At 40.4% G+C, this 26,619-nt stretch overlaps 1 protein-coding gene across 1 annotated transcript in view; it reads left to right on the top strand.

Annotated features, from left to right (window-relative positions):
- The window catches only part of LOC110174624 (receptor-type tyrosine-protein phosphatase S-like), a 119,733-nt gene that overhangs the window by 81,579 nt on the left and 11,535 nt on the right, over positions 1–26,619 (top strand). The window contains 16 exon segments of the mRNA XM_055164726.1: positions 645–762; positions 829–1,410; positions 2,710–2,807; positions 3,075–3,316; positions 3,818–3,899; positions 10,703–10,923; positions 11,098–11,274; positions 11,996–12,007; positions 12,078–12,232; positions 12,314–12,411; positions 13,792–13,915; positions 15,522–15,619; positions 15,621–15,698; positions 16,395–16,514; positions 24,794–24,948; positions 25,300–25,585. Coding sequence (XP_055020701.1) covers positions 645–762; positions 829–1,410; positions 2,710–2,807; positions 3,075–3,316; positions 3,818–3,899; positions 10,703–10,923; positions 11,098–11,274; positions 11,996–12,007; positions 12,078–12,232; positions 12,314–12,411; positions 13,792–13,915; positions 15,522–15,619; positions 15,621–15,698; positions 16,395–16,514; positions 24,794–24,948; positions 25,300–25,585 — 2,646 coding nt within the window.

The following is a 26,619-nucleotide window of genomic DNA, read 5'->3' as shown; positions in this document are numbered from 1 at the left end:
TTATTAAATTACAGATGGTTTTATAACTCAGAAATACCTAAAAAAAAAAAAAAAAAACAGACAATGAAGTTATGTGTGAAAGCCTTTGGCCAGATATACAGAATTTGTGATAATTCAGACATTTGGCCTAAATAAGGAAGAGCTGATGGTGATCATAAGTTGAGATGAGCACCCACATGAGATTTATTTATTGTGATGTCATGAAGTCCACCTGTCCCAAAAGCGAGAGAGCTGAGTGTGTGCTCATGCACTCCACAAGTCTGTACCCGGGAGTACTAGAGTACAGAGTCTATAGACTGGGAATTGAGAAATGGCTAAAGACACACAGACACAAGAGGGAGGGGGAAACACCGGACACAGGACACAATAAGACGAAATTGCTCAAATTTCACAGGATTGTGATATTGAAGGTTTCCTATGTTGTTTTTGAGTACACAAATCATTGCCTGACTTGTTCTAAGCATTCCTGCTTATTATCAGTTTGTTAAGATGTTGTTTTAATTCCACTTTTCTAAGTCTAAAATAATTCCAAGTATACTTGTAAGACTACCACTGGTTTTGAAATGCTGGTCAGGTTTGTACTTCTTTGTAGTACATTTAGTTGGTGAGCACATGTCTCTTTGACTCTCTGTATTGTTTTGTAGGAAGCCATAATTACAGGACTACAGGCAGAGAGTACATACTCTGTGACTGTGGCAGCGTATACGACTGAGGGGCAAGGAGCTCCCAGCAAGACCTGCCTGGCCACCACCACAGGAGCAGGTCTGTCTATGCTCTTTCATATTATTCTGGATACAATATAGTTCATAATGGTATGGTATTTTGCAGTGCCTGGCTCCCCCATCATGATGATTAGCACTACTATCAGCAACACTGCACTGATCCAGTGGCAGCAGCCAAAAAAGATGGTGGGGGAGCACATGGGTTATCGGCTGCAATACAAAAATCAAGAGGAGGATGCCTTCACTGTGAGAGACTTTAGACCAACGGAAGACCACTTCACTATCACAGGCCTCCATAAGGGGGCCACCTACATCTTCAAACTCTGTACCAAGAACCAAGCTGGCTGTGGGGAGGAGTATGTGAAGGAGATCAGTCTCCCGGAGGATGTCCCAGGCAGTTACCCTCAAAACTTCACAGTTGTGGGACTGTCCTCCACCAGCACAGAGCTGTCATGGGACCCACCTCCCCCAGCCCAGAGGAATGGGAGGATAGTCCAGTACATGGTGGTCTACCGTGACATCAATAGCCAGAGCAACAGCAGCCTTAGAATCAGCTCCACCCGCGTCAGTCTGGAGGGTCTGCAACCTGATACCATGTACGACATTCGGGTTCAGGCCTTCACCAGCAGAGGAGGGGGTCCTCTGAGCCCCAGCATCCAGAGCCGCACTTTAGCCACCTTCATGCCAGGTGACAAGACCTCCATTTGTTACACTTGTATTTAATGTAGTACACAGCTGGGTGCTTTTACTTGTTGGTACCAGTACTAAAAATGATACCTGCTTTCCAGTACCAGTACCTGAAAGGTATTTGGGTCAGGTTAAGCGGTAACGGAGGGAAACAGGGGCAGATCTTTTACATTCAATTAGCTCTTATTCAGAAACGAGAGGGACTATAGAAATAAGTAAGGTATCAGAATGTAGGAAAGAGTTAACACTCCAATAAGGTAAAGTTAAACCTGCGATATTATTAAGTTGTTGACAAAAAATTTAAAAAACTCATGTCGATAACAGAGGGAATGAAATATGCAGCACTTTTTGGGCAATAAATACAAACAGTGATAACTCTTGGTTCTCACTTACATATCCTTTACAAACTGGTTTGAATATTTGCTTCATATAGTTTTCTACCATATGGTACAAGATTAGGTTGAAAAACCTCTTACCTCTTTTGAGTCATGAGATTTTTTATTAAGAAAGGTCATGGTAACGGAGGGAAAAGTAATGGAGGGAAAATTGTGCAAGCAAGAAGAAGGTGCATGATTTTGCCTAATTTGTCAGCTTTTTCCTTCCGAATACTTCAATATTACTTCAAAATGAAAGGTAACCATTTCTATAAAATATGTCAGTCCTTCCAAGCAAATTTTTATCATTTTAAATAATTTTTTTTGAAAAATCATATACCTTCATCAACAGTTCAAAGATGGAATAACACAAGATATGATGAAATACATCCATTTATTTACATGATTTGCAGGTCTTTGAAATTTGGGGAAATAATTTTTGTTCCATGTTTCATACATGGTCTGTTTAAAACATATGTAACTTTAGAACCAAAAATGGTACAGAAAAAAGGTCAACAGTTTCATAAACTAGAGTACATATGTATCTGTTGAATATATTTTTATATCAGATGCATTAATTTGAATTTTTGGCCTTGCTGTTTACTTCTGCTTGACCGGGCCCATTTACTTAGACCTGGCCTGTGGCATAGATTGTATAGGCAAATGATAAGGGTGCACAATGATGGCGGAGTGCCCAGCCACTGTCAGGGTGCCCACACATATAAATATTCCTGCAATGCAATGTGCCTAACCGCATACAGCATATAGACACAGTTGTGACTTGCCTGCTTGAGCCTGGTTTGAGTGCAGGGAATAAAACATGTGTCAAGTTGTGATATTAGAGGTTTTAGGACTTTTACAGGACATTTGGGTTTTTTCATTAATGATTACATATACAAATTATTTTTATTAATTCATTTCCTCAGCAGTTATTAAGAACTTTGCAGCAAGGAGAGCGACCACAAGTTCTGTGCTTCTCACTTGGGAAATACCAGACACCTACAAATCCCAAGAGCCTCTGAAGGTAAAGACTAGCTCATCTAGTCTAGTTTCTCACTACGTGTCTTGGTGATCAAAGTGTATCTTCAGTGATGTATGTAAAGAGGGTACTATTGTTGTACACCCTGAAAATCGAATATCTGTGACTAGATATGTATCTATATGTTGCTGTTGTTATTTAATGATGTGTCTGTGGCGTGAAGTTCTGGCCCATATTTTAAAGGTTCATGACTATAAATCACCTAATCTAGACAAAAAAAAAATCAGTGACTTGTGGCTGTGTGTCCCTCAGATTCAATACGGCGCACAGAGTGTGGAGGTGCCGGTGCAGTACCAGAAGGTATTCATTGGGGGCCTCCAGGCAGATACGGAGTACTCCTTTGTGCTCAGCAGCCTGGAGCTTCAGCTGCAGGTGTCTGTCCGCACGGCAGCCTTCCTACTTTCCACAGCTCCAGTCCTACAGTCCCAGGGTCCTGAGAAGAGGGGCACACTGGCCCTCAGTCTGCCCACCACACCCCCACCTGGAACTGTGAGGTACAACAACACCATGAGTCATTGAGACATAGCGGAATAGATATTACATATGTATTTGGAGGAAAATGACATTAGAATTGATTTTACATATGTATTTGGAAGAAAATTTGACCAAATCAGCGTGTGTGCATGAGGATAAATTGTGAAATGATGCATAAAAAAAAAAAAAATGAACACACGACACAGAAAGCCAGGACACAGTCAACACTAACAGGGATCAGTGGAACACTTCTGAGTGGAAGAAAATCATGTATTATTATTAGATCATACTTTAGAGTCAGAATGCAGATTAAAAAATAATAATAATAATTTGGCAATGAAGGAAGACACAGATACAATGGGATTACACTTAGACATACAGTACATACAGGACATTTAACCCTGTGGCACTGTGGCACACACAGTACTACACCTGGATGGGAATAGCCCACATTCTGTGCTTCTGGACATGGCTGGGGTCAGAAATTACGTTTATTATTATTAATTATGTGTCCTTCACAGATGGTTCTACATTGTGGTAGTACCTGTCCCAGAAGCCCATGTGGACCAGTGGACAAGCCCTGATATTGTGGATCTGGAAGAGGTGAGAGCCCTGTGAGGAGACACACTGTGCTCCCAGGAGGATTCATTTATTCACCACTGTGTCTCAGTCTATGTGAGACAAGGGCGCGACTTTAGTGCCAAGACTCTTCCCTGTCCTCTGCTTCGCTCTTTCCTCTCCTTCGATCATTCTTCTCCTTCACTCTTCCCTCTCCTTTGCTCTTCCCTCTCCTTCGCTCTCTCCTCACCTTTTCTCTCTTCTTCTTCACTCTTCATTCTCCCTTGCTCTTTCTCCTTCTCTCTCCTCTTCCTTATTCTCTCCTCTCTCCTCTGCAACTTTCCTCTCCTTCGCTCTCCATTCCTTCTCACTCCTCTCCTTCTCTCTTCTCCTTTGCTCTTCCCTGTCCCTCACTCTCTCCTTCTCCTTTGCTCTTCCCTGTCCCTCACTCTCTCCTTCTCCTTTGCTCTTCCCTGTCCCTCACTCTCTCCTTCTCTCTCTTCTCCTTTGCTCTTCCCTGTCCCTCGCTCTCTCCTTCTCTCTCTTCTCCTTTGCTCTTCCCTGTCTTTTGCTCTCTCCTCTCCTTCCGTCTCCTCACCTTCTCTTTCCTCATCTTCTCTCTTCCATCTCCCTTGCTCTTGCTCTTCCTCTCCTCTTTGCCTCGCTCTGTTAATCTCACCTCTTGGCCCTTGCTGAAGGAGATGCACATGTTCAAGCGCACATGCTTTATCATGTGTAATCTTTATCAGTTCAAAGTTCAAAGTTCGCTTTATTGTCACTTTCTTCACATGTACCTGACATACAAACAAAGGAATCGAAATTATGTTTCTCTGTGTCTCATGCATAGACAAGACAAGAGAGGACAAACATTAAAGTGCAAGGACAACATTTACATGCACAGACACAACAAATAACATAATCTCTAACACTACAGTCACCAGAGATAAATAACTAAAGCTAAAAGCACTAGTGCACAGTGCATAGCAGTTCAAGTCAAATCAAGTATTAGCAGCAGGTGGGTCACGTATTAGCGTTATGTGGGTCAAGTGCAAATGGTAAATAGTGCAAAGGCATATAGTGCAAGGCTTTTTAAATCTTTAATCTACAGAAATATACTTCATCATATGCTATGTTATCTTAATTATCCACAATTTAGGATACAGCATTAAAAATGCTGTAAAAATCATGCACAAACTGAATCTGACTTGACTTTAAGCACATTATTATTGGACATAGGCAGCTGTTGTGCTTCGGTGAAAAAATGTTACCACCTTCCTAACCCTCCTCAGGAGTCGGGATACTTGCTTTAGTGAGATTGCGCTCTTGGCTGCAAGGGTACGCATCCAAAGGTTTACGCTCACGTAGAGTGAAATACACATCAGTGTTTACACGCGTAACCTCACGAAACCACAGCGGCACGCCAACGTAAAGGCAGCTCCACCAACAACCACAGCAGGGCACACTGGCTCCAAGACCGCCAATAAGAAAGCCGACCAAACCTGACTGAGCACGCTTAGCCACTTGTATCAGGTCCACAGTGAAACTAAGGGCCTGGCTCCACTGCACGCGTCAACGTTTACGCACGTAACTTCGCGAAACCACAGCCACGCGTCTATGCAAGAGCAGCTCCACCAGCTGCAGCAGCAGGACATACACGCGTGACACTGGCTCTGTGTTTGTCAGTGGGGAAGCAGATGGTAAATGGTCACATTTTTCTATAGCGCTTTTCCACCTTCAAGGCATTCAAAGCACTTTACAACAAGGAACCACTCACCCATTCACACACCAGTGTACATAGACACAAGGTGGGTTAAGTGTCTTGCCCAAGGACACAACGGCAGCATTCATCTGTGGGATCTGAAATCACACCAGCCAAGCTGTGGGTCAGTGGATCTGACCCACAGCTTGTGATGTTTATGTCGAGAGCTGGATTCAAACCGCCAACCTTCAGATCAGTGGGCGAATGCTCCACCAACTGAGCTACTGCCACCCACTGGTCAAACTGAACTGGGCACGATTAGCCGCTTGTATCAGGTCCACAGTGAAACTAACAGCTGAACACACTTGTATTTACCTTCTGTACAGGCTCACAACAGCAAACACAAAAACAAAAGTAAATTTTAACAGTCTTTCTGGAGCAGAGCTCTTTCAAATGACACAGAACTGCCCCAGGAGCACGTTGTACCGATAGTAAACGCACATCTACAACCAAAGATTCATTCTCTGTGTGTATTTTGATGGGGATACACGCCTACGCTCGCGTAGAGCATCAAAAAAGAGGATGGATCCTATTTTCTGAAATCTACGCACACATGACATGCTGCTCCATACACCTCTACTTCCTGCTTTTGCGTCTGCATGTGAAATATTGTTGAGGACTGTCCCCTATCAGCTCAACATTGTTGGGAACAACAATGAATGTTACTAATATTTAGTTAAATGAAGTAACAATTACTAATAAATTATTCAGCTAGTTACTTTCAATATCAGCATCAGTGCTTAGGAAGATATGGTAAAGGAGAAATTCAATTTGTCAACTGAACAAAAGTTTTTTAGTCAAATACATTTCGCAGCTCATCGAAGCTGCTTCAGATCTGGTCAGAATGCTGCTGGGTACTTTTTTATATCTGCCTGCAGGGAGGCGCAGGGAGGAGCTAACTGTAGTGAAACTATTCTGAAACTGACACACCTACTTGTTTACAGTTTCTGTTAGTTAGCTAGGCCCAGTGGCGAACCACTAGGACCAATTGCTGGCTATCATGACATTTTTCATAGGCAAAATTATAAATATATATTATAAATATATGTATTATATATAGGCTATATAGTATTATAATGAATGCCACAAACAGACTAGACTGGTCACTACTGGTAGAACTGTATCTATCAGAGCACAACGCACAGCCAAGGGTAAAGATTACACAACCTAATCCACCACTCACACACAGCCCCAACAACACAACCCAACACAACACTCACACACAGCCCCAATAACGTCAGCAAAACTACAATAAGAGGCTACGGTCACAATATGAACACACAGCATCGGCACCGCTCCTAGAGCGCTCAGCAGAACAACCGGCAGCTCCAACGCACCCACGAGCCCATTTACACACTATTTAACTATTAACACTATAACACTATTTAACTATTAGCACTATAACACTATTTAACTATTAACACTATAAAACTATTTAACTTTAACACTATTTAACTATTAACACTAGAAAACTATTTAACTATTAGCACTATTTACCTGTGAGGCTTCGCCCGCAGATTTGCCCAAAACTAATGAAAACAAGCCTCTTACCTTCTCCAGGGGACTGATGCAGAGCGTATCCTCTACCCACTGTCCTGTTGGTTCTCTCTCCAATATGAAGAGATCAAACTGGTCAAAGTCCCGGTCCAGTCAAGTCCGCAACACAAAGTCAGGGAGCCAAGTGCACAAAGTAAGTGCAGTTGTAAAACTAGTCTTAATCTCACTTCCCACTTAAACCTAAAAGTTACAGCCAGTCCATATTAGCACTAGGACACCACGTGGACTTAAGCTCTCCGCGCCCAGAAACGAGCTGGCAGAGGTAGATAGAGCAACGAGTGACTGCCCTGGCCCCTGCAGCGACTGCCCCGGGTCCCAGCGGCAACAGCGGGTGCTGCTCCCCTCGCGCTCTCCTCTGTTGAACTTTAAGCTAAAGTTGCTAGCCGCCATTAGCGAGTGTGTGAATCAAAATAAGAGCTGTAGGATTTCACCGCAGCCAAATGCACTCATTTCAGCTTAATGCTTCTTTTCTTGCTTGGCAGAAGGGCACCGCTAAAGAGAAGACATATTACTCCCTAAAAACTGTTCCTCGAACAAACTTTGACTTGAAGTTGAACTCACCATAACTCCTGTACCACACAGCCCTGTAGTTATCCATGCATTAACCTGTAGCAGTAACACGCTGCGGCTGCCAGTGGAGGGTTAGGGTGGGGCAGAGCTATTGCTCGCTTATATTTGCTATCACAGGATATTATATATTAGATTATATTAGATTAGATATTATACCCTTCCCCCATTTGCTTCAAGCTCCCTATCTTGGACCTCAATCAAATTAAGATTTATTGACTTGTGTTCTGCCGAGACATTTCCTGTCATGCTATCTCACCCTTTCAGGGATTAAAGATAATTTTACAAACAAACTTTTCTATAAAGTGGTGCATTCTGGCAAACCCGGACACATCCATGTAGGCCCCACTTGAGCCCTGTGTTGTAGTGTCCAAATAAGTCCAAGTTTGTGTTGCATTGGGTGTTTTGTTGCACCACCACAACTTGGAGTTACTGGTCCAAGGTCCAAAACAGCCAGTCCACAAGAGGATGTTCTGACACAGACGAGAGAGCAGCAGTGGTCCTCAGTCTGCTGTACATCTCCATCTAAAAGCCACAGGAAACTCATTTGAGGATAGTGAGGTACAGATCTTAGCCAGAGAAAAGAATTGGTTTGAAAGGAGAAAGAAGAATGAGAATCCTTCTTCTAAACAGAAATGGGGGACTCAGACACCATGTGTCTCCTATTTACAACTCCATCCTCAAACCTAAATCAAAACAAACAAGAGAACAACAGCTGTAGCCAGGTCAGGCCCAGAGGTGTGAAAGCTCCATTATGGACCTGAATGGTTACACTAAAAAGACCCCACATTCAGTGCAGTTCAATAGTCCGAGCTAACAAACAGAAACCGTAAACAAGTAGGTGTGTTAGTTTCAGAGTAGTTTCACTGTAGTTAGCTCTTCCCTGCAGGCAGTGTTGGGGAGTAACGGATTACATGTACCGCCGTTACGTAATCAGAGTACAAATTATGAGTAACTGTATTCCGTTACAGTTACTGTTTCAGTGAGTGGTAATTGGATTACAGTTACTTTGCTGAAATAAGTGGATTACAAGGTGGTATTTTCCTGTTTTCACATTTTGTGCTACATCCCATTTATTTATTTTTTTATTTTGGTAATTCCACTCATTGCCAGAAACCCAAACAGAACGCGCGCAATAAGAGCGATGTAAACGGCATGTTAAAGTTGGCGGTGTCAGTCACACAATGGAAGCAGCAGTGCATTGGTAAAAACGCATTTGTGTCTTGGAAATTCTTCTCCCGATGTGAGATATATATATAAAAAAACAAATATAAAATCGCCTACAACTTAAATGTGAAACTGGAGCTACCTGCATAGACTCATAATATCTGCACTACTGTCCTATAGTGACCTGCCACATGAGTGGACGTGCACACAAACACACAAACACACACAAACACACACCTTCATCATCGTCATCAACCTGAGAACCCGCGGACCACGTCTCCTTCCGTAGTTACAGCGCGGACACCGCCGTCTCGTGCGCCGCGTGTGGACCGTGTTTTCTCGCGTAAACCGCGCTTCCTCCTGTGCGCCTCTAAACCAGAACTAACACCAGGACTAAACCAGGACTAACCCAGGACTGAACCAGGACTAAAGACCTGGTCTAGACCAGGTCTAAAATCAGGAGTAAACCAGGTCTAAAAATCAGGACTAAACCACGACTAAACCAGGACTAAACCAGGACTAAAGGTAGGTTGACATAATTAAAGGTGATGTCATATAAAAAATAATTTCTCTATCAATAATATTTTTTAATCTGGTGAAGGAAAGGCTGATCTTGTTACTGTCTTTTAACAGACAAAACCTCTTATATTAAGATATCGTGGTCTTTGCTTCTCTACAGCAAACAGTTGCTTATTCATGGAGACTTGGGCTCAGACAATTTGAAGACAACAAACAAGAATTTTCAGGATGTGGTTGCTACATTCATGTCGTTTAAAAAAACATGACAATATCAAGTAATCCAAAGTAATCAGATTACGTTACTCACTTTAAGTAATTTAATGGATTACGTTACAAACTACATTTTGGGGTGTGTAATCTGTAATCTGTAGGGGATTACATTTTAAAAGTAACCTTCCCAACACTGCCTGCAGGCACATATGAAGAAGTACCCACCAGCATTCTGACCAGAACTGAATAAGCAGCTTGGATGAGCTATGAAACGTATTCGACCAAATAAACTTTTATCCAGTTGACAAATTGAATTTCTCCTTTGCCATGGATTCTACCTGGACTGAGGGATTTTTCACACGCTTGGGAAGATAGTGTAATCTCTGAGCGTATGTCTGATAAGGTTAAACAAGGAGCACGATGAATGAGCTAAAAGTGAAAAACTGACTTCCACTCCCACCTCAGAGGTCCCAAAGTATTGCAACTAAGTTACTTCCTTGAGGCAGTAACTAACTACTACATTTTACAACAAGAAACAAGTAATGTGCTACTTTTTCAAAGTAACTTCCTCAATGCAGGATGTGAGACCACTTCACAAGGATGCTACAGATTAAGGATGAAAAATTGTTGTTTGAACTAGGGCTGAACTAGGGATCAATTGCAATCAAATCAAAATCATAATTTCAATGGATTCAATTAGCAAATTGCAAGGGCTGACATTTTTGTAGTACCAACAAACAAATATCCTGTCTTATTCTGCATAAAAACTTTTATTTTTCTAATGTCAGTAGCACAACTGGATTTGTACTGGTTTGTACTCAGACAACTGGTGCATGTACATTACACACTCTAATTTCACTAAGAGAGGGATTCAACTGCACTGTGCAAAAGAAAACATCCAGAAATCTAGTGGATACTTTAAAAATCTATCCTGATTCCCAGTAATTTTGACCTGCTAGGTGCTTGTCTCACAAATTCTCTGAAGAATTCAGACTATAATTGGACCCCAATCATAGTCTGAGTAGTTGTCTGTGTAAATATATTATATAGTTGTTGTGATCTGTGGCAGCTCCTGGACCAGAACTGGGACCAGAGTCAAGACCAGAGCCTGGAGCAGAGCAGGGAGCAGAACCAGGAGCAGTCTGGAGCGTATGTGGCAGCCCGCCTAGATGCTTTGCCTCCAATCTTCACTCTGGGGGACAAGCATGTCTACAGCAGCTTCTACAATCGTCCCCTTAGAGCACAGCAGCAGTACCGGTGCTTTGTGCTGGCGGAGCTGGAACAGTCTCAGTGTGTGAGTTAAAGGCAGTCTGGCATAAATCTAATTCAACAGCAGAAAGCATAATAACAGACTTCTGTCTGCACTGTCAAAACACAATGCCCATCAGGGGGCACCACATGTGTGGCACTAGTGGATCTTTGTGCATGCTGCAACAGATGGGCTTTGTGTGTTCTCTCTTAGAGGACCCTATCGGCCAGCCCCTTCTCTGAGCTGCTCATCCAAGAGGACAGCCAGGGGGAAGATATCCCGGGTCAGGTGGCCCTCTCTCCAGACGAGGCCCACATGTTGTGGGTCATGGGGCCAGTGTTTTCAGTCATCCTCATCATTCTCACAGTCATCGCCATCTTAGTCTTCAAAAGGTCTGTTCCTCACTGCACATGAAAGACTACTCTCAGACAGTTTGACGCTCACCAAACCAGCTTTAACTTTGTACCTCCTGCATTTGAATATCCACACTGATGAATAAAAACATAAGGCACCCAGCCGGAGAACAGGCAGGTTTAATATGCCCTCGTCTATTATAATGACTCCTATTATACCTTTTTAGGCTTAACATTGTGTTTAAATGTAGTGGTTGATGTTATGGGAGAATGCTCTTCCTACTGTTAAGACCAAACTTCCAAAATCCTTGACACACAGGGGCTCCTAATAGTTGCAGATATATGTTTTTATTCAGTCCTCATGTGTCAGATTTGTAACACAAACAGTTGCAGTGTTCTTATCACCATGGGGAGCAGAGCTTTCAGCCACTCCTCTCCTCAGCTCTGGAACACCCACCCTCCTGACCTCTACAACACCACCTCACTCAAATCCAAACTCAAAATTCATCTGTTTTGACTGGCCTTTTCACTCCAACAGACCATAGTTGCTCTGTCCCACTTTAACTGAATGCTTTAAATTGTATGTTTTTTACTGTATATTTAAATATGTTTTTGTATTTGTTTATTGTTGTCAGACGGCCTTGAGTGTCTACATGCTCCTAATACTTAAAAAAAAAAAAAAGATTATTCTGTGGGTTCAGAGGTGTTCCCAGTTAATGACAGCTCTCTTCTTGTCTTTGCGTTGTGTTTGTGGATGTAGTCGGCAGGAGAGGTGAGTGCTTTCTCTCTGTCCACTGCAGTCCTTCTGCCCCAAACTCACCCCAGTGCATTCTGGTCCCCAGGAAGCGGACATGTCCCTCACCGAAAGAGGAGCCCCTTGGCCGACTCAACAAGTCTGTGCAGGCTTCCTATTCTGACCCCGTGGAGATGAGGAGAGTGCACCACCCCACACCAGGCAGGCCCGCACACCAGGCACCCACCTTTCATGCCCCCTTAAGCCCCCACCCCCACATCTGGCAGGCCCCCCACCCATGTGATTTGTTTTCTTCACATGCCATCTGTCTGTGGTCTTGTGCAGGGATACTAGAGCACCCTCCAATTCCTCTGAGTGACCTGGCAGAACATATAAAACGGCTCAAGGCCAATGACAACCTCCTGTTCTGTCAGGAGTATGAGGTAAGACTGAACTGCACAAGCACTCATATGAAAGGAACTGCAGAGAGAGGACGCATACACTTTTCTCATTCTCAGTATATGGATACATACTGCAGCAAGAGTAACGTTGCATCAGAATAATATTACTCAAGTAGAAGTAGAAAGTAGTGGTTTTTGTATTAGTATATGGGAAAAGTACTACTCAAGTGAGAATAACGGTTGGGGCATAACATCTAATTTATAATTTGAAGTTATTATAGTTGGAAGGACAAAAATAATGCACAAAATCTGATATTTTGAAAGGATAAACACAAAAATTTGTCAAACTAAATCATATCTGAAGGAGCAGTACAAGAAACACAGATGTTCAAATCATATTGTCAATCTCATGCCAGTGTCACTTGTAGACTTGTTTACTCACAGGGTGGAGAGAAACCAAGATTACTCAAGTAAGATTATTGTTACATCATTAAAAATATTACTCAAGCTGAAGTAAAATTATGCTGCTAGAAAAGTACTCTGAAAAGTACAATTTTTCATTAGAAATATTAAGAATACTCAAGTAAATGTAACCAAGTAAAAGTACTACCTCAGGACGCTGATTAATGATCTGGGGATTTAGGTAGTGAGGATTCAGATCAGAGAGTCCTTTTAGGTTTAAGACAACTGAATTTCAGCATTGGAACTGGCAACCCAAACATGGCACTCATGTGAGGTTAATGCTGCTTTTTGCTTGGAAAATCATCTTGAGAACCAAAACACCAAATTATACTGTACATAAACAACTTGGCATCATGGCTAATGTTTTTGTAATAAAGAATAAATCAACATTAAAGTTAGGCATGCACTGATTCAAATTTTTTAATTCCGATATAGATTTTGCTAATATGGCTTGAAGAATCTCAATGCCTGATATGAACCAATACCAAAAACTACAGAATAAAAAGAAAACAAAGTTTTTCTAAAGCTTGTCTAAGTTTGTCTCAGAAAAAACTTATATACTGCTTAAATAAAAGTTCAAACATTATGAGACATTCTGGGCTAACTACAACCAGTAAATAGTCTAATTACATTGATTTATATGTCAAACCAGGATATATCAGCTGAGTCGATATTTGGAGGCCGATATCAGAGCCAGCTAATCTTGATCAGGGCCAATATCCAATACCAGTATTGGATCGGTGCATCCCTTATTACAGTTGTTATCAGTAAACACAACATTTGATTTGAACATGTGCCTTGAGTCTGGGACACAGGTAGGTCAAGTTTATGAAATTTAAAATCAAAATCTTACATACATTTCTTTTAAAACTAAAATATGACATCATTATTAGTGTTGTCAATTGATTCCTAAACTATATCTACTATGCATTTCTGTTGAAAAAAATGAATTCTTCTCAGTCTATTGACCCGGGTCAGCATTTCACCTGGCAGCACTCCAGCATGGACGTCAACAAGCCCAAGAACCGCTATGCCAACGTGATTGCCTACGACCACACCAGAGTGGTCCTCAGCAGTGTGGACGGTGAGACAGCTCCAAAGCCCTCACTATATACAGCCCAATACAAATCTCAAAAAGGTCTTATATTACACTAAATTGACTGTTCGCTCACTGGGCAATGTGGCTATTCAGTTTGTTTGCTTTTCCAGAATTAATTACCTTATTTTTTGAATGTGTTAGATTTTGAAAAGTATAATGCATGTTTTAGTTAAATTATCTTATAATTATTGTTAACAGGATTTGTTATGGTAAATACTACTATGCATTGTACAAAAACAGACAGTCAGCAGAACAAAATAAGCTTTCTACCATTCTACCAACAATCTCTCCTGGGCCCTATTCAAATTGTCTTTACAGTTAGCTGTAAGATTAGTCAAAAGCTCTGCCCACAATAGGGATGCGCGGATTGCGGTTACAACCGCGGTATCCGCGGTTAATCCGCGGGTCGGGCGGATGACGTGACGAAAAATTATATTTTAATTAAATTCGGGCGAGTGGCGGTTTAACTATTAAAAAAAAAAAAAGTTATTGTTAGTATTGTTACGTACATCTGAAAAGACGAGTCTCATTGTCTATGCTTGTAGTATGAAGTGTACATCATATCCTTAACTAGCCCATTTGACCTCGTTTTTATGTTCTGAAGGTTCAGGTTGTGTCGGGTTATTGATGCCTAAGGTTTACCAGGCACATATTATATGCAGTTTATTTTATTATTTCTAATTTATTTCAGCTGTTTGCCAACACGTAAGTGGCTATAGGGCCATATTTATTTAGTTATGCTTTTTTTTTTGTTTCGATATCAGATATATTTTAAAACACGCAGAAATTATAGCGTAGACTGCCACTCGGGGTATTTAAAACTTAAAGAAAGACCGATGGAGTGAGGCTATGACTTTGAAACAACATCGGGCAATGGCAGAATGTTCAGAATGTAACAACATCCAACACGAAGGCAAGAAGGTTCAAAAACAGCCTAGTCGGAAAACGTTGTCAGTTAATTAGCTGCCCAAGAAAACCAGGTATGTTTGGGGTTGTTGCGGACAATTAAGAATGCGAACATACAGCGAATTTTGGAATGAATGAGCTATAGAGTTTGCATTTTTATCGAGGCTCCTTAGTTTGTTTGCTGTATGATTGTTCTAAAATCTAAAATCAATCGGCGGATGGCGGGCGGGTGCGGTTTTGAAAACCTTCGGTGCAAAATGGATAGCAGGCGGATGATGAGTTTTGTGTTGCGGTTGCGGATGAAAAAATAGCCCATCCGTGCATCTCTAGCCCACAAGTCTACATCACCCATGCTTAGACAACTACAATTCTCCATAAATATACACAAGCATGATACAAAACTGTACACAATAACTTGACAAACCTGATACGATGTGCAGTAGTTCCTTGGCAAAACGTACGCCAGTTCAAATATGATGCCACTGTGAAGGGGGAGTGACTTTTGACTCATGAGAGTAAAATTTCAGGTACATGTTTATGTGCTGTTTTTGGTGAATTTAGTATATTCAAAACAATAAAAGGTAAGATGGTGATCTAAATATGTTATGTGGGGTATTAAGTAAAATAGCCCCTCTTTAAATGTCTGAAAATATGTAAAATAAATAAGTGTCTGTGTGTGCTGCAGGGGTCCTGGGCAGTGACTACATCAATGCTAACTACATAGATGGCTACAGGAAGCAGAAGGCATACATCGCCACACAAGGGCCACTGCCGGAGACGCTGGGGGGAATTCTGGAGGATGGTGTGGGAACAGAACGTCTGTACCATCGTTATGATGACGCGCCTAGAAGAGAACTCTCGAGTGAGAATTTGAATGTGCAAATGTAAAATAAAATAAATACTCAATAATGATATTTCTAATTAGAATGGTAGATATTCATGTTTTTATAAAGTACTTTCTTTGCACCTTCAAAGCACATTAGAAACACACACACTCATAAACCAGTGTACACAGACACATATGGGATGAGGAAGGTTAACTGTGTTTAATCTATGGGAGCTGGTCAAGAGCGGGATTTGAACCACCAAGCCTCGGATCAGTGGACAAGCAGTCTACCAACTGAGCTACTGTCACCCATATTAAAATACAATTATAAATAAGTAAATGACACTCCATTGGCTCTAGGCTGTATTTAAAGAACATGACTGAGAGGTGTATCAGGTGGCACTATATCCAATGTTGCTACTAAACTAAAATAATAATATATGTTTTTATCATTCATACACACATATATCACATACATTTGAACGTTACATTTCTGAAAACAGCTTGTAATGAGTTGACTTGAAATTATACAAATAATTAACTCTCTTTAGTCCATCTTTTTTTCAACCTTTTTTTAAAAGTCTTGATTGCACATTGGGTGAAAGACTAGTAGTAAAACACTTCACAGTTTTTTCAGAGCAAACACATATCCACATAAAACTCACTTGAGATCATATAGTGATGTAGTGTGTTTTTCTTTCCTAAATCTTCCTCTTTGCTTTTTGGCAACAGATCCGGTGTGAGCAGTACTGGCCGAGCCGTGGCACACACACCTACGGCATCATTCGAGTGAGCACCGTGGACACAATGGAACTGGCCAGTTACACTCTGCGCAACTTTATCCTCCACAAGGTAGGGCTACGGTGTCACATCATGGGGGCATCAACATGACTAGGCTAGATTCGTCATCACAGCGTTCTCAAAATGCAGATGTTTTGACATGGTTTATGACAGTGGTCATTCCAAATAAAAATTAAAGCCACCCACCGCCTCCCACGCGACTTGCGGCCGCCCCGGCATGCCAGCCTCTCTTCCTGACAGCTGCCCAGACCAACAGCTCATCCATTACAAAAATTACATAATACACCTTTAAATGTTTCTGAGGAGTCATTGCTCCCCTGCTGGCCAACCGTGAAAATATCCATAATATACTTTTTTGCTCACAATCACAGATAGAATTTAATCCATGAATTTGGTACAAGTTAGATAATGTTGACGTTTCATGTCTATGCTAGGAGGCGCTATAGTGTTCACTTTTCATTTGCTTTATAGTGTATTATAATCAAACCAAAATTGGGCATTAGTGATTCAAAGTTCAACAACTTCGGACTAAGCCTGCATTTGTAATCATTTCTGTGCGCCCCTGCTGGTCAACAGTGGAAAATGCCCCATGTCTGTAATATATTTTTTTGCTTGTAATCATGCATGGAATTTAATCCCTGAATTTGGTACAAATCTAAATCTGCTAACTTTAACATTTCATGTCTATGTTAGGGGGAACTATAGTGTTCACTTTTTATGTTTTATAATGTGTTATATTCAGGCTGAGATGACGCATTAGCAATTCAAATTTCAGCACGATCGGACTAAGCATGTGCGTGTAATATATTTTTTAACTATTTTTGAGGGGAGTCTTTGCGCCCCTGCTGGCCAACTGTGAAAAATGCACCATATCCATCATAGACTTTTTTTGCTTGTAAACATGCATAGAATTTACTCCCCGAATTTGGATCAAACATCACCATGAAATATCAAACATTTCCTCAAACTCTTTTTAAACAATGCCTCTGATCTGCCGTCACTAACCAGATGTGAAAACTGGCTCCAGAATTTACAGCCTCTGTATCATAGGCAAAACTGAGCTCTTGATGTGACAAATTTTAGAACATGAAAATTATGAATTTAACGAGTTTTGTATCTATGAATCTCTGCATTGGTTTTAAAATAAAATGTGAAATGTTTAGGAATCGTTGTTGAATTGTAAAGAATTTTATACATAAAAGTACAAATTTGATAAATATTAATCTCATAAATATTAAGAATATTAAGTTTGGTGAATAAATGAACAGACGATGTTAGTGGCATAGAATGAGTTGCAATTCGAACAAAATGTTTTTGCACCAATAATATTTTGTTCAGAGTAGTAGAGAAAGTGCAGACCAGACTATATTACAATATGACAGATATGGATAAATTAAACTATAGTATACTATACACTACTACTATATATACTACAGCGTCAGCGTCGAAATGAAAACTTTGCAACGGTTTATGTGGAGTTAACGGTCAGTGGAACGGCGTCACTCCCGACAGAATTTAGATGAGCCATTGGCCTGGCCGCCGCAGCGTGCTCCGCTCAATGTACAACAAAAGGACAATGTGACCACTTAAAACGCGAATAAAACGATCACACAACTTTGCCACTACTCACTATAGTATAGTATACTATAGTATACTATAGTTTAATTAGTTTAATAATGTAAGTATAGAAATTTACAAACTTTTCTTATAATACTAAGAGATTTGTTAATTTTTCTGGTCACCCAGTCAACATGCTCTTTCCAGTTTAGATTATCATCAATAATGACGCCCAGAAATTTGGTGGATGAGACACGAGTTAATTCATTTGAATCGATTTTGATTTTAGGGTTAGTTGGAAATGATTTTTTGCCACAAAAAATCATATAATTAGTTTTTTTGACATTCAGAGATAATTTGTTAATTTTGAACCATTTGTTATAAACAGATAAAGCAACATTAATTTGGTTTATTAGAACATTAAAGCTTGAATTGGATATAAATAAAGTTGTATCATCAGCAAACATTATTGGGGTAAGATCTTGAGATATATAACATAAGTCATTTATGTACAATAAAAATAATAAAGGACCTAATATGGAGCCCTGAGGAACTCCACACTGTAAATCAGCTTTATCAGAATTGCAACCATTAATATAAACAAACTGAGATCTATTACAAATATAATTCTGTAGCCACTTAAAAACAGTTTTATGAAAACCATATTTATATAACTTTGCCAGTAAAATTGTGTGATTGAGTATATCAAAAGCTTTTAACAAGTCCAAAAAATTACTACAAATAAATTGATTGTTTTCTAATGCCAACGTTACCTGATCAAATAATTTAAGTAAAGCCATATAAGTACTGTGATTTTTACGGAAGCCATATTGATACTTATAGAGAATTGAATTATTATTTATATGAGAAAATAACCTTTTATAAACAACTTTTTCTAATACTTTTGAAAAGCAAGGTAAAACAGATATGGGTCTATAGTTATTGAAACAGGCTCTATCCTCTGCCTTATATAAGGGAATGACCTTGGCTACCTTGAGGTCCTCTGGTACAGCACCTGTGTTTAAAGACAGTGAAATAATGTAAGTAAGTGGCTTCAAAATGTAATGTTTAATTTGCTTTACAAGAAAGGCAGAAATGACATCATGTCCAGCAGAGGATGGTTTTAATTCATCAATGATTTTACTTATTTTATTGATATCGGGAGGCTGAAAGGACATAATTTCAGGATAGCTGGATTGAATGTATTCCAAAGGATCTTCATTAGAGGTTGAAATATTCTTTACTAATTCTAAACCAGAATGAACAAAAAATGTGTTAAATTTCTGTGCTATCTCGGCAGGAGTTTCATACGTAGTTGCACCATCCACAAAGACTGAAGGTAAACTGCTGTTTGTGGATGTAACATTCTTTTGTACTAGTTGGTTGATAACCTTCCAAGTACCTTTAATATTATTTGAGGCCTTGTTTATTTGGCCAAAGTAAGACTTCTTTCTTGCAGACCTTAATGAATGGACATAGATGTTTCTGTATTTTTTATAAGTATGAAAAGTAAGAGGAGTTGGATTAGATACATACTTTTTATAAAGTTTGTTTTTCTTCCTAAACATTCTCAACAAATCTGATGTAAACCAAGGATTATTAAGTCTCTGACTTTGATTTTCTCTAATTTTTTTTAACAGGAAAGGAATCACAAAAATTTATTTTGATTTGCTGCATGAAATACTTGTATGCATCATCCACATTTGTCTCTAAATACAGTTTATCCCAAGAAATATAGCTTATCTTGATTTTAAACTTTTCTATATTATGTTTGCTCATATTCCTCATTGATATTATTTTATTTTCATAATGAATACTCTTTACCTTGAGTGAGCAGTATTGGAATATAGGAAAGTGATCTGACAAATCTGAGTAAATAATCCCAGATTTATTTTCATGATTTAAATTGTTTTTAATTATATTATCAATCAAAGTTGAAGTCTTATCATTAACTCTTGTTGGTTTATTAATTAATGGGAAAAATAACTTGAGAAAAGAGTATTAATAAATTCATCAGTATATGAAAATGTTTTGTCTTTCAAAATATTTATGTTGAAATCTCCTAAAATATAGCAAAGCTTGTTTTCAGAATTTAGTGACTCTAAAGTTTTACATAAACTTTCAATAAAATCTTTAATGCCAAAATCTGGTGGACGGTAAATAACTCCAACAATTACATTTTTCCCCTCACAACCAGAAAGTTCCACAAACAGTGACTCTATTTCCCCTTTATCAGAAGTATGTCTTAGGTCGTTCCTTAGTTTGAATTCACAATTGTTCTGAGTGAAGAGAGAAACACCGCCACTACTCTATTATTTCTTACAAAATGACATGATTGATAATTAGTCAACTTAAAAAAATCACATGTATCTTCGGTGAGCCATGTTTCTGATAAGGCAATAACAGTAAACATATATTTTAAAGAGTAAAGGAAATGGGTGAATTCATCGTAATGTTTAGACAAACTTCGTATATTTAAATGAAAAGTTGAAAACACATTAGGCAGCATTTAAAAAAAAAAAAAGTTAAATTCCTTTACACTATAATAATTACACAGATTAGAATCATTATAATTGAAAAAAAGTGTACACCAGGGTCAATTTCACAGCCATACAAATCAGTAGAATCAAGAGGTTTGTTAGCAAAAATAGGGCTGTTAGCCATAGGAAAAATGGTGATAAAACGATTAAAGATTACAGAGAACAGTGCAAAACATTATCCTCTGTTTGAAGGACATATCACAATAAACCTTAAGCATTAGAATTAGCTCGGTGAGGTAAATTTCGAGGTGGGTGAACAATCAGTTTATCATATTTTAAATAAGCTACATCACCTCTTTCACGGGCTGCTTTCAGAGCTGGGAGAAGTTCTTTCCTTTTCTGCCAGATAGCTTCTGGAAAATCCTCATTAATGAAGATCCCTGAGCCTTTCAGCCTCTTGGCCCGTTCCAGTACAGCCATTTTGTCCTTCAGTCTCAGAAATCTCACCACAACAGGACGAGGTCTCTCTGAGTTTCCAGGCACAGGCTTCCCAGCTCTATGAACCCGGTCCAGTTCAATTTTAAGATGATCTAGTTGTAGTTTCTCCATAAAGAGTTTTCTCACTTTGTCTTCACATTCACTCACATTTTCTTTTCCAGACTCCTTGATGCCCTCAATAACAATATTGTTGCATTTAGCTTGACCTTCCAAAAGCTCTGTCTTATTAGAAAGTGCGAAGAGACTTTTGCAGATTGTGTCCAGATCAAATCTGATTTCATTGCAGTTCTTTGACAAAGCAGAGTATGAAGCTTTGTAATCATCAAATTCCTTTTGAGTCATTTCTAGACTTTGTTTAAAATCATATATTTGCATTGTCAGATCATCAGTTCTCTTGTTTGATGAATCCACAAACACTTGAAGACATGTTTTAAAACTCCTTTCTTGCTATTCCAGTAGAGTTTTATAAAAATCTTTTTGCTGATCCAACAATTCACGCACCTGAGATGTGGTGACATAATCCTCTGTGTTGTGGGTAGCCTTTGGTGGCATGGTGGAGGTAACAGAGGCCTACAAAGGCCCAAGCCTCTCTTAAACAAAGACAATAAGTGTCACTTGGAATTCAGGCAAAAGAGTTTTAAAATATTGCTCCCTAAGTTCTTTAGAGTCCAAAGTGTTGAAAAAATGCAGTATTTTTACCAAGGGAGTAGCATCTGCTCCTCTGCTACTGCTGCTGCAGTTTAAAATGGTTAAAGATAAGCAGAAAGTTACAACGTTTTATAGTGTATTATATTCAGGCTGAGATCACGCATTAGTAATTCAAATTTCAGCACGATCAGATTAAACATGGGCAAGTAATAACATTTTTTACAATTTTTTTGGTGGAGTCTTTGCGCCCCTGCTGGCGAATGGTCGAAAATGCATCATGTCTGTAATAGACATATTTGCATGTAATCATGCATAGAATTTAATTGCCAAATTTGATCCAAAGGGGGCGCTACAGAGTTCACTTTTATTAGATTTTATATTTTATTACATTCAGGCCTGGATCATACAATGGTGTTTGAATTTGAGTTCTCTAGGACAATGCCTGTGGCCGTGAGAAGTCTTCAAAAATACAGGAAATGAAGGCGTTTTTTGCCAGTGTGCTACGGACAAACCGTAAGGAGTGTCCCAAAACCTCCTGATAATTTTTGTTAGTTTAGGCCTGTAGATGTGACATGTCAAATCTGATGTTATTTGGACCAAACCCCGGGGACTTGAATTTTTTTGCACACACCCAAGTCAAAACGGCGGTGAGTGTTTGATCCAATATGGCCAATTTCCTGTTATCATATCATATCATCATAGAGGCTCCAATTCATCTTTTGGCTTGTCTCATTGTTCTCTATCACTGTCCCGAATTTCATTTCCCTGCGACAAACTTTGCCTGTCCCCACTCCAGGCGGCACTGTTGACTTGGGTCACTTCGGTCATCGTCGCGGTCATTTTATCAAATTTTTCGCCTTACCAGTCGATCTGATACCCAGGTGTGGGACTTTTTGATGACATTCAGGGGTCAAAAATGCAATCATTTGGTCGGAAGAAGAATAATAAAAAGAAACCCACGAAGAACAATAGCCCTCGCTGTTAACTTCGTTAATACCATGATTCATATTTGTTGTCCTAGTCCCAAACAGAAAATGATAAGGTTTAGCATAAGTGGATTTCCTGTTTCATTCTCATCTAATTAATTCTAATTTAATATGAAAATGTTGTAATCACTTTCTTTAGCAACAAAAACAATTCAACATTTACAAATACAGAAGATGATGCATTTCCATAGGCCTGTACTACAAACTTGTCTGAACTTGTCCCAGATATGAGAGTCTCTGCATAAGTGATACTATCACTGTTGGGCAAGTTACTTTAAAACTGTAATGCGTTATTTATTACTTATTACTGTCATTTCAAAGTAATTCATTACATTACAATATTACTGCATTTAAAATGTAAGGCATTACATTACTATTGCATTACTTTAAGTTACTCTCACCAAAATAACTGCGAAAAAGCTGAACTTTTGAGCCGTATATGGACTGAACCAGGATTAAACAAGGACTAAACCAGGACTAAACCAGAGCTGAACCAGGACTAAACCAGGAGTATAACAGGACTAACCTCAGACTGATTCCAGGACTGAAGAGGAGGACTAAACCAGAACTGAACTAGGACTAAAACAGGACTCACTGTCGGGACGGGCTCGAAGGTGACCGCAGGAGAAAGGAGCGGCTCTGCTCCGCACCTCATGGAGGTAAGAGCGGCTGTCGCCCGATCGCGCTTTATGGACACCCTGCTGCGCGGGCTCGCGGTCCTGATTTCAGCAACTATTTGCGGGTACAAGACCCGGTGCAAAACTCTGCTACAGCGCGTAACTTCTACCTTCCTTCAACGTGTCCAGAAGTCCAACTTTTTGTGCGATGGTTTGCATCGTCCTCTGTCTTTTGGGTGTGAGCGCAGGAGACTTTGTCGGTGCAGAACATTTCCTCGACGTTGTGGATTTTGTGGATGCTTGCAACCATGCAGCACTTCAGAAGCACACTGCTAGAGATTACAGTACAGTAGACAGGAGTCCCTTAGCCGATCAGGACACAGCGGGAGGAACGCAATACGTGTTCATACACTAAAAACAAAAGGCATGCAAAATTGCACAAAAAAAAAAAAAATTCTAAAAATCAGCGAAACAGCGAGACCGCGAAAAGTGAATCGCGTTAGAGCGAGGGACGACTGTAAGCCAGGTCTAAACCAGAAGTGACCCAGGTCTAAACCAGGTCTAAACAGCGTAGAGTTCTGGGTCGGTCCTTTCACCCGCGGTTAACTGAAGGTCTATCCGGCCGCGTCTAAGGCGTTTCACCGCTGCTGATTTCACGGTGATTTTAGCGAATTTCTATGAAGAAAAACCGACCACTTCAATCCAGGTTAAAAAAGCATTGTAACGCGCGTTACTCACATTTGTACCGAGTAAAATATTACAATTTTCCCCCCTGTAATGCCTTACATTACTGCGTTACAGCAAAAATCAACGCATTACTGTAATACATTACTTTTATAATACATTACTCCCAACACTGGATACTATGAAATAAGAAAGAAGCTGTGCCTGTTCAGTGAACCGGGGACAGGGTCAACACCAACGAAATTAGTACAGTGGAGAAGGGGAAAGCAGTGTACTTCAAAGAAGGGGAACTGTCAACATAACCCCTAAATATACAATGATTCAACAAATGTAAAAAAGTACAAACCAAAGGAACCCAGTGTGATGTGAGCTCCTACTGACCAATCACAACCAAAAGTAACAACACAAAGAAACTTGAATGTAATGTAATCGTTTATGGCTAAAGCAGGCTAATGTACAAATGTGCCAAAGTCATGACATATCATACAGTGCCATGGACTGAATGAAAGGTGCTTTTGTCTCAGTGCCAGATTTATAGCCTCATACAATGTGCATAAAAGTGGTACATCCTCTACAGATTTAATAGTGTTGAATAATGTGTTTAATGTAATATAGTATGATTAAACAAGTTGCATGTGTGCATCTGTAATTTTAAAAGATTACTATGCATTTCAGATCTCCCCCCTTTCTCTCCATACACCGATTGGCTGTAAGTTAATGGAATTTCACCATAGAGATCTACCCCGATAAGAACAGATCCAGGTTCATAGTATAGCTAAACCAGTGTTAACCCCAAAGTTACCATAGTAACCCCGTAATCCACCCTGTACAGGCCTCATGTGTTTGTACTGAATGTCTAGAATGGCTGCAGTATGAAAAGAGAGGTACGACAGTTCCAGTTTGTGGCCTGGCCCAACCATGGGGTGCCCCAGTATCCCACTCAAATGCTGGGCTTCCTGCGCAGGGTGCGAGCATGGATGCCTCCAGACGGTGGGCCTATAGTGGTGCACTGCAGGTAAGAACTCTACACTGCTACATGCAGCTCAGTAGAGAACGGGGTAAAACCTGTTTTGTACCAGGGAAAAAAACACATGATCATACTACAGCCTCTCCATACTGACTCACAGTCATTAGATGTACTGTTTACTTGTGCATTGTGTCAATATCTCCATGTAGTGTACCATCTCTGTTTCTCACTGGTAAAGGGAGCATGTTTTAAAATTACTTGGATACAAACAATGATAAAAAATTGTTTTATTTTTTTTCTTGTGATAGAATCTTACATTCAAAATTATTTACCATTTGAATGTCTGTATTCCTTTTGGGCATTACCAAGCCCTCTGATAATGTACCTGTGTGTCTCTAGTGCTGGAGTGGGCCGAACCGGGTGCTTCATTACTATGGATGCCATGTTGGAGAGGATGAAGCACCAACAGTCTGTGGACATGTATGGTCATGTAACATGTATGCGCGCTCAGAGAAACTACATGGTCCAGACAGAAGAGCAGTATGTTTTTATTCATGACGCTGTGCTGGAGGCTGTCATCTGTGGCCACACAGAGGTGCCGGCACACTGCCTCCACACACACGTGCACCAGCTAAGTCAGCCAGCACCTGGTCACACCTGCAGCATCATGCAGCTGGAGTTCAAGGTCAGTACTGACCAAAGACAAAGTCAAATAAATAAGATTTGTGAAGCAGGACAACACATTTAAAACTGCTATTTAAGTACACATATATATTGTTATTTTACATTAATCATGTCAAGACAGTAATCCAATGCAGAATGTGCTCCTTTAATTTGTGGCCCAAAACCGTGGAACTGATTTTCAACTGTCCTAATTCTACATCTCAGCAACAAGCAGTAACCTCGCCAACAAGATGAAATCTTGCAATATTTGTGAGTTCACAAATTCAGAAGGTTCCTACCTCTGTAATATGGCATACATGAGGAATAAATTCTGTCAAACTGCCCAGCGCCTCAGGAGGGGGGAGCAGTGCTTCACCAACACTGTTTACAGTGCGGGGAAAGAGGTGTTGACCTTCAAAGGGGATGTTGTTGGGTGGTGGAAATGGAATACTCTGAAGATCTCCTCAATCCCACCATCACGTCTTCTGAGGAGGAAGCCGAGGCTGGGGACTCGGAGGTGGACTCGTCCATCTCCCTGGCTGAAGTCACTGGGGTGGCTGGCAAGCTCCTTGGTGGCAAAGCTGTGGGGTGGATGAGATCCGAGTATCTTAAGTCTTTGGATGTTGTGGGGCTGTCTTGGCTGACACGTCTCTGTAACATCACACGGCGGTCGGGGACAGTGCCTCTGGACTGGTAGACCGGGGTGGTTGTCCCTCTGTATAAGAAGGGGGACCGGAGGGTGTGTTCCAATTACAGGGGAATCACACTCCTCAGCCTCCCCGATAAGGTCTATTCCAGGGTACTGGAGAGGAAAATCCGGCCGATAGTTGAACCTCGGTGCATGTTGGACCTCGCCAGGGCTTCCCTTTGTCACCGGTTCTGTTCATTGTATTTATGGACAGAATTTCCAGGCGCAGTCAGGGGCCAGAGGGGGTTTGGGGACCACAGGATCTCGTCTCTTCTGTTCGCAGATGATGTTGTCTTGTTGGCTTCATCAGACCAGGACCTGCAATGTGCATTGGGGCAGTTTGCAGCCGAGTGTGAAGCGGTTGGGAT

The sequence above is a fragment of the Boleophthalmus pectinirostris genome, unplaced genomic scaffold (genome assembly GCF_026225935.1).
Source record: "Boleophthalmus pectinirostris isolate CB_2022bp ecotype Guang Dong unplaced genomic scaffold, ASM2622593v1 HiC_scaffold_7, whole genome shotgun sequence".
NCBI lineage: Eukaryota > Metazoa > Chordata > Actinopteri > Gobiiformes > Gobiidae > Boleophthalmus > Boleophthalmus pectinirostris.
The sequence above is the reverse complement of the archived record's forward strand: the minus strand, read 5'-3'. Positions and strand labels throughout refer to the sequence as shown.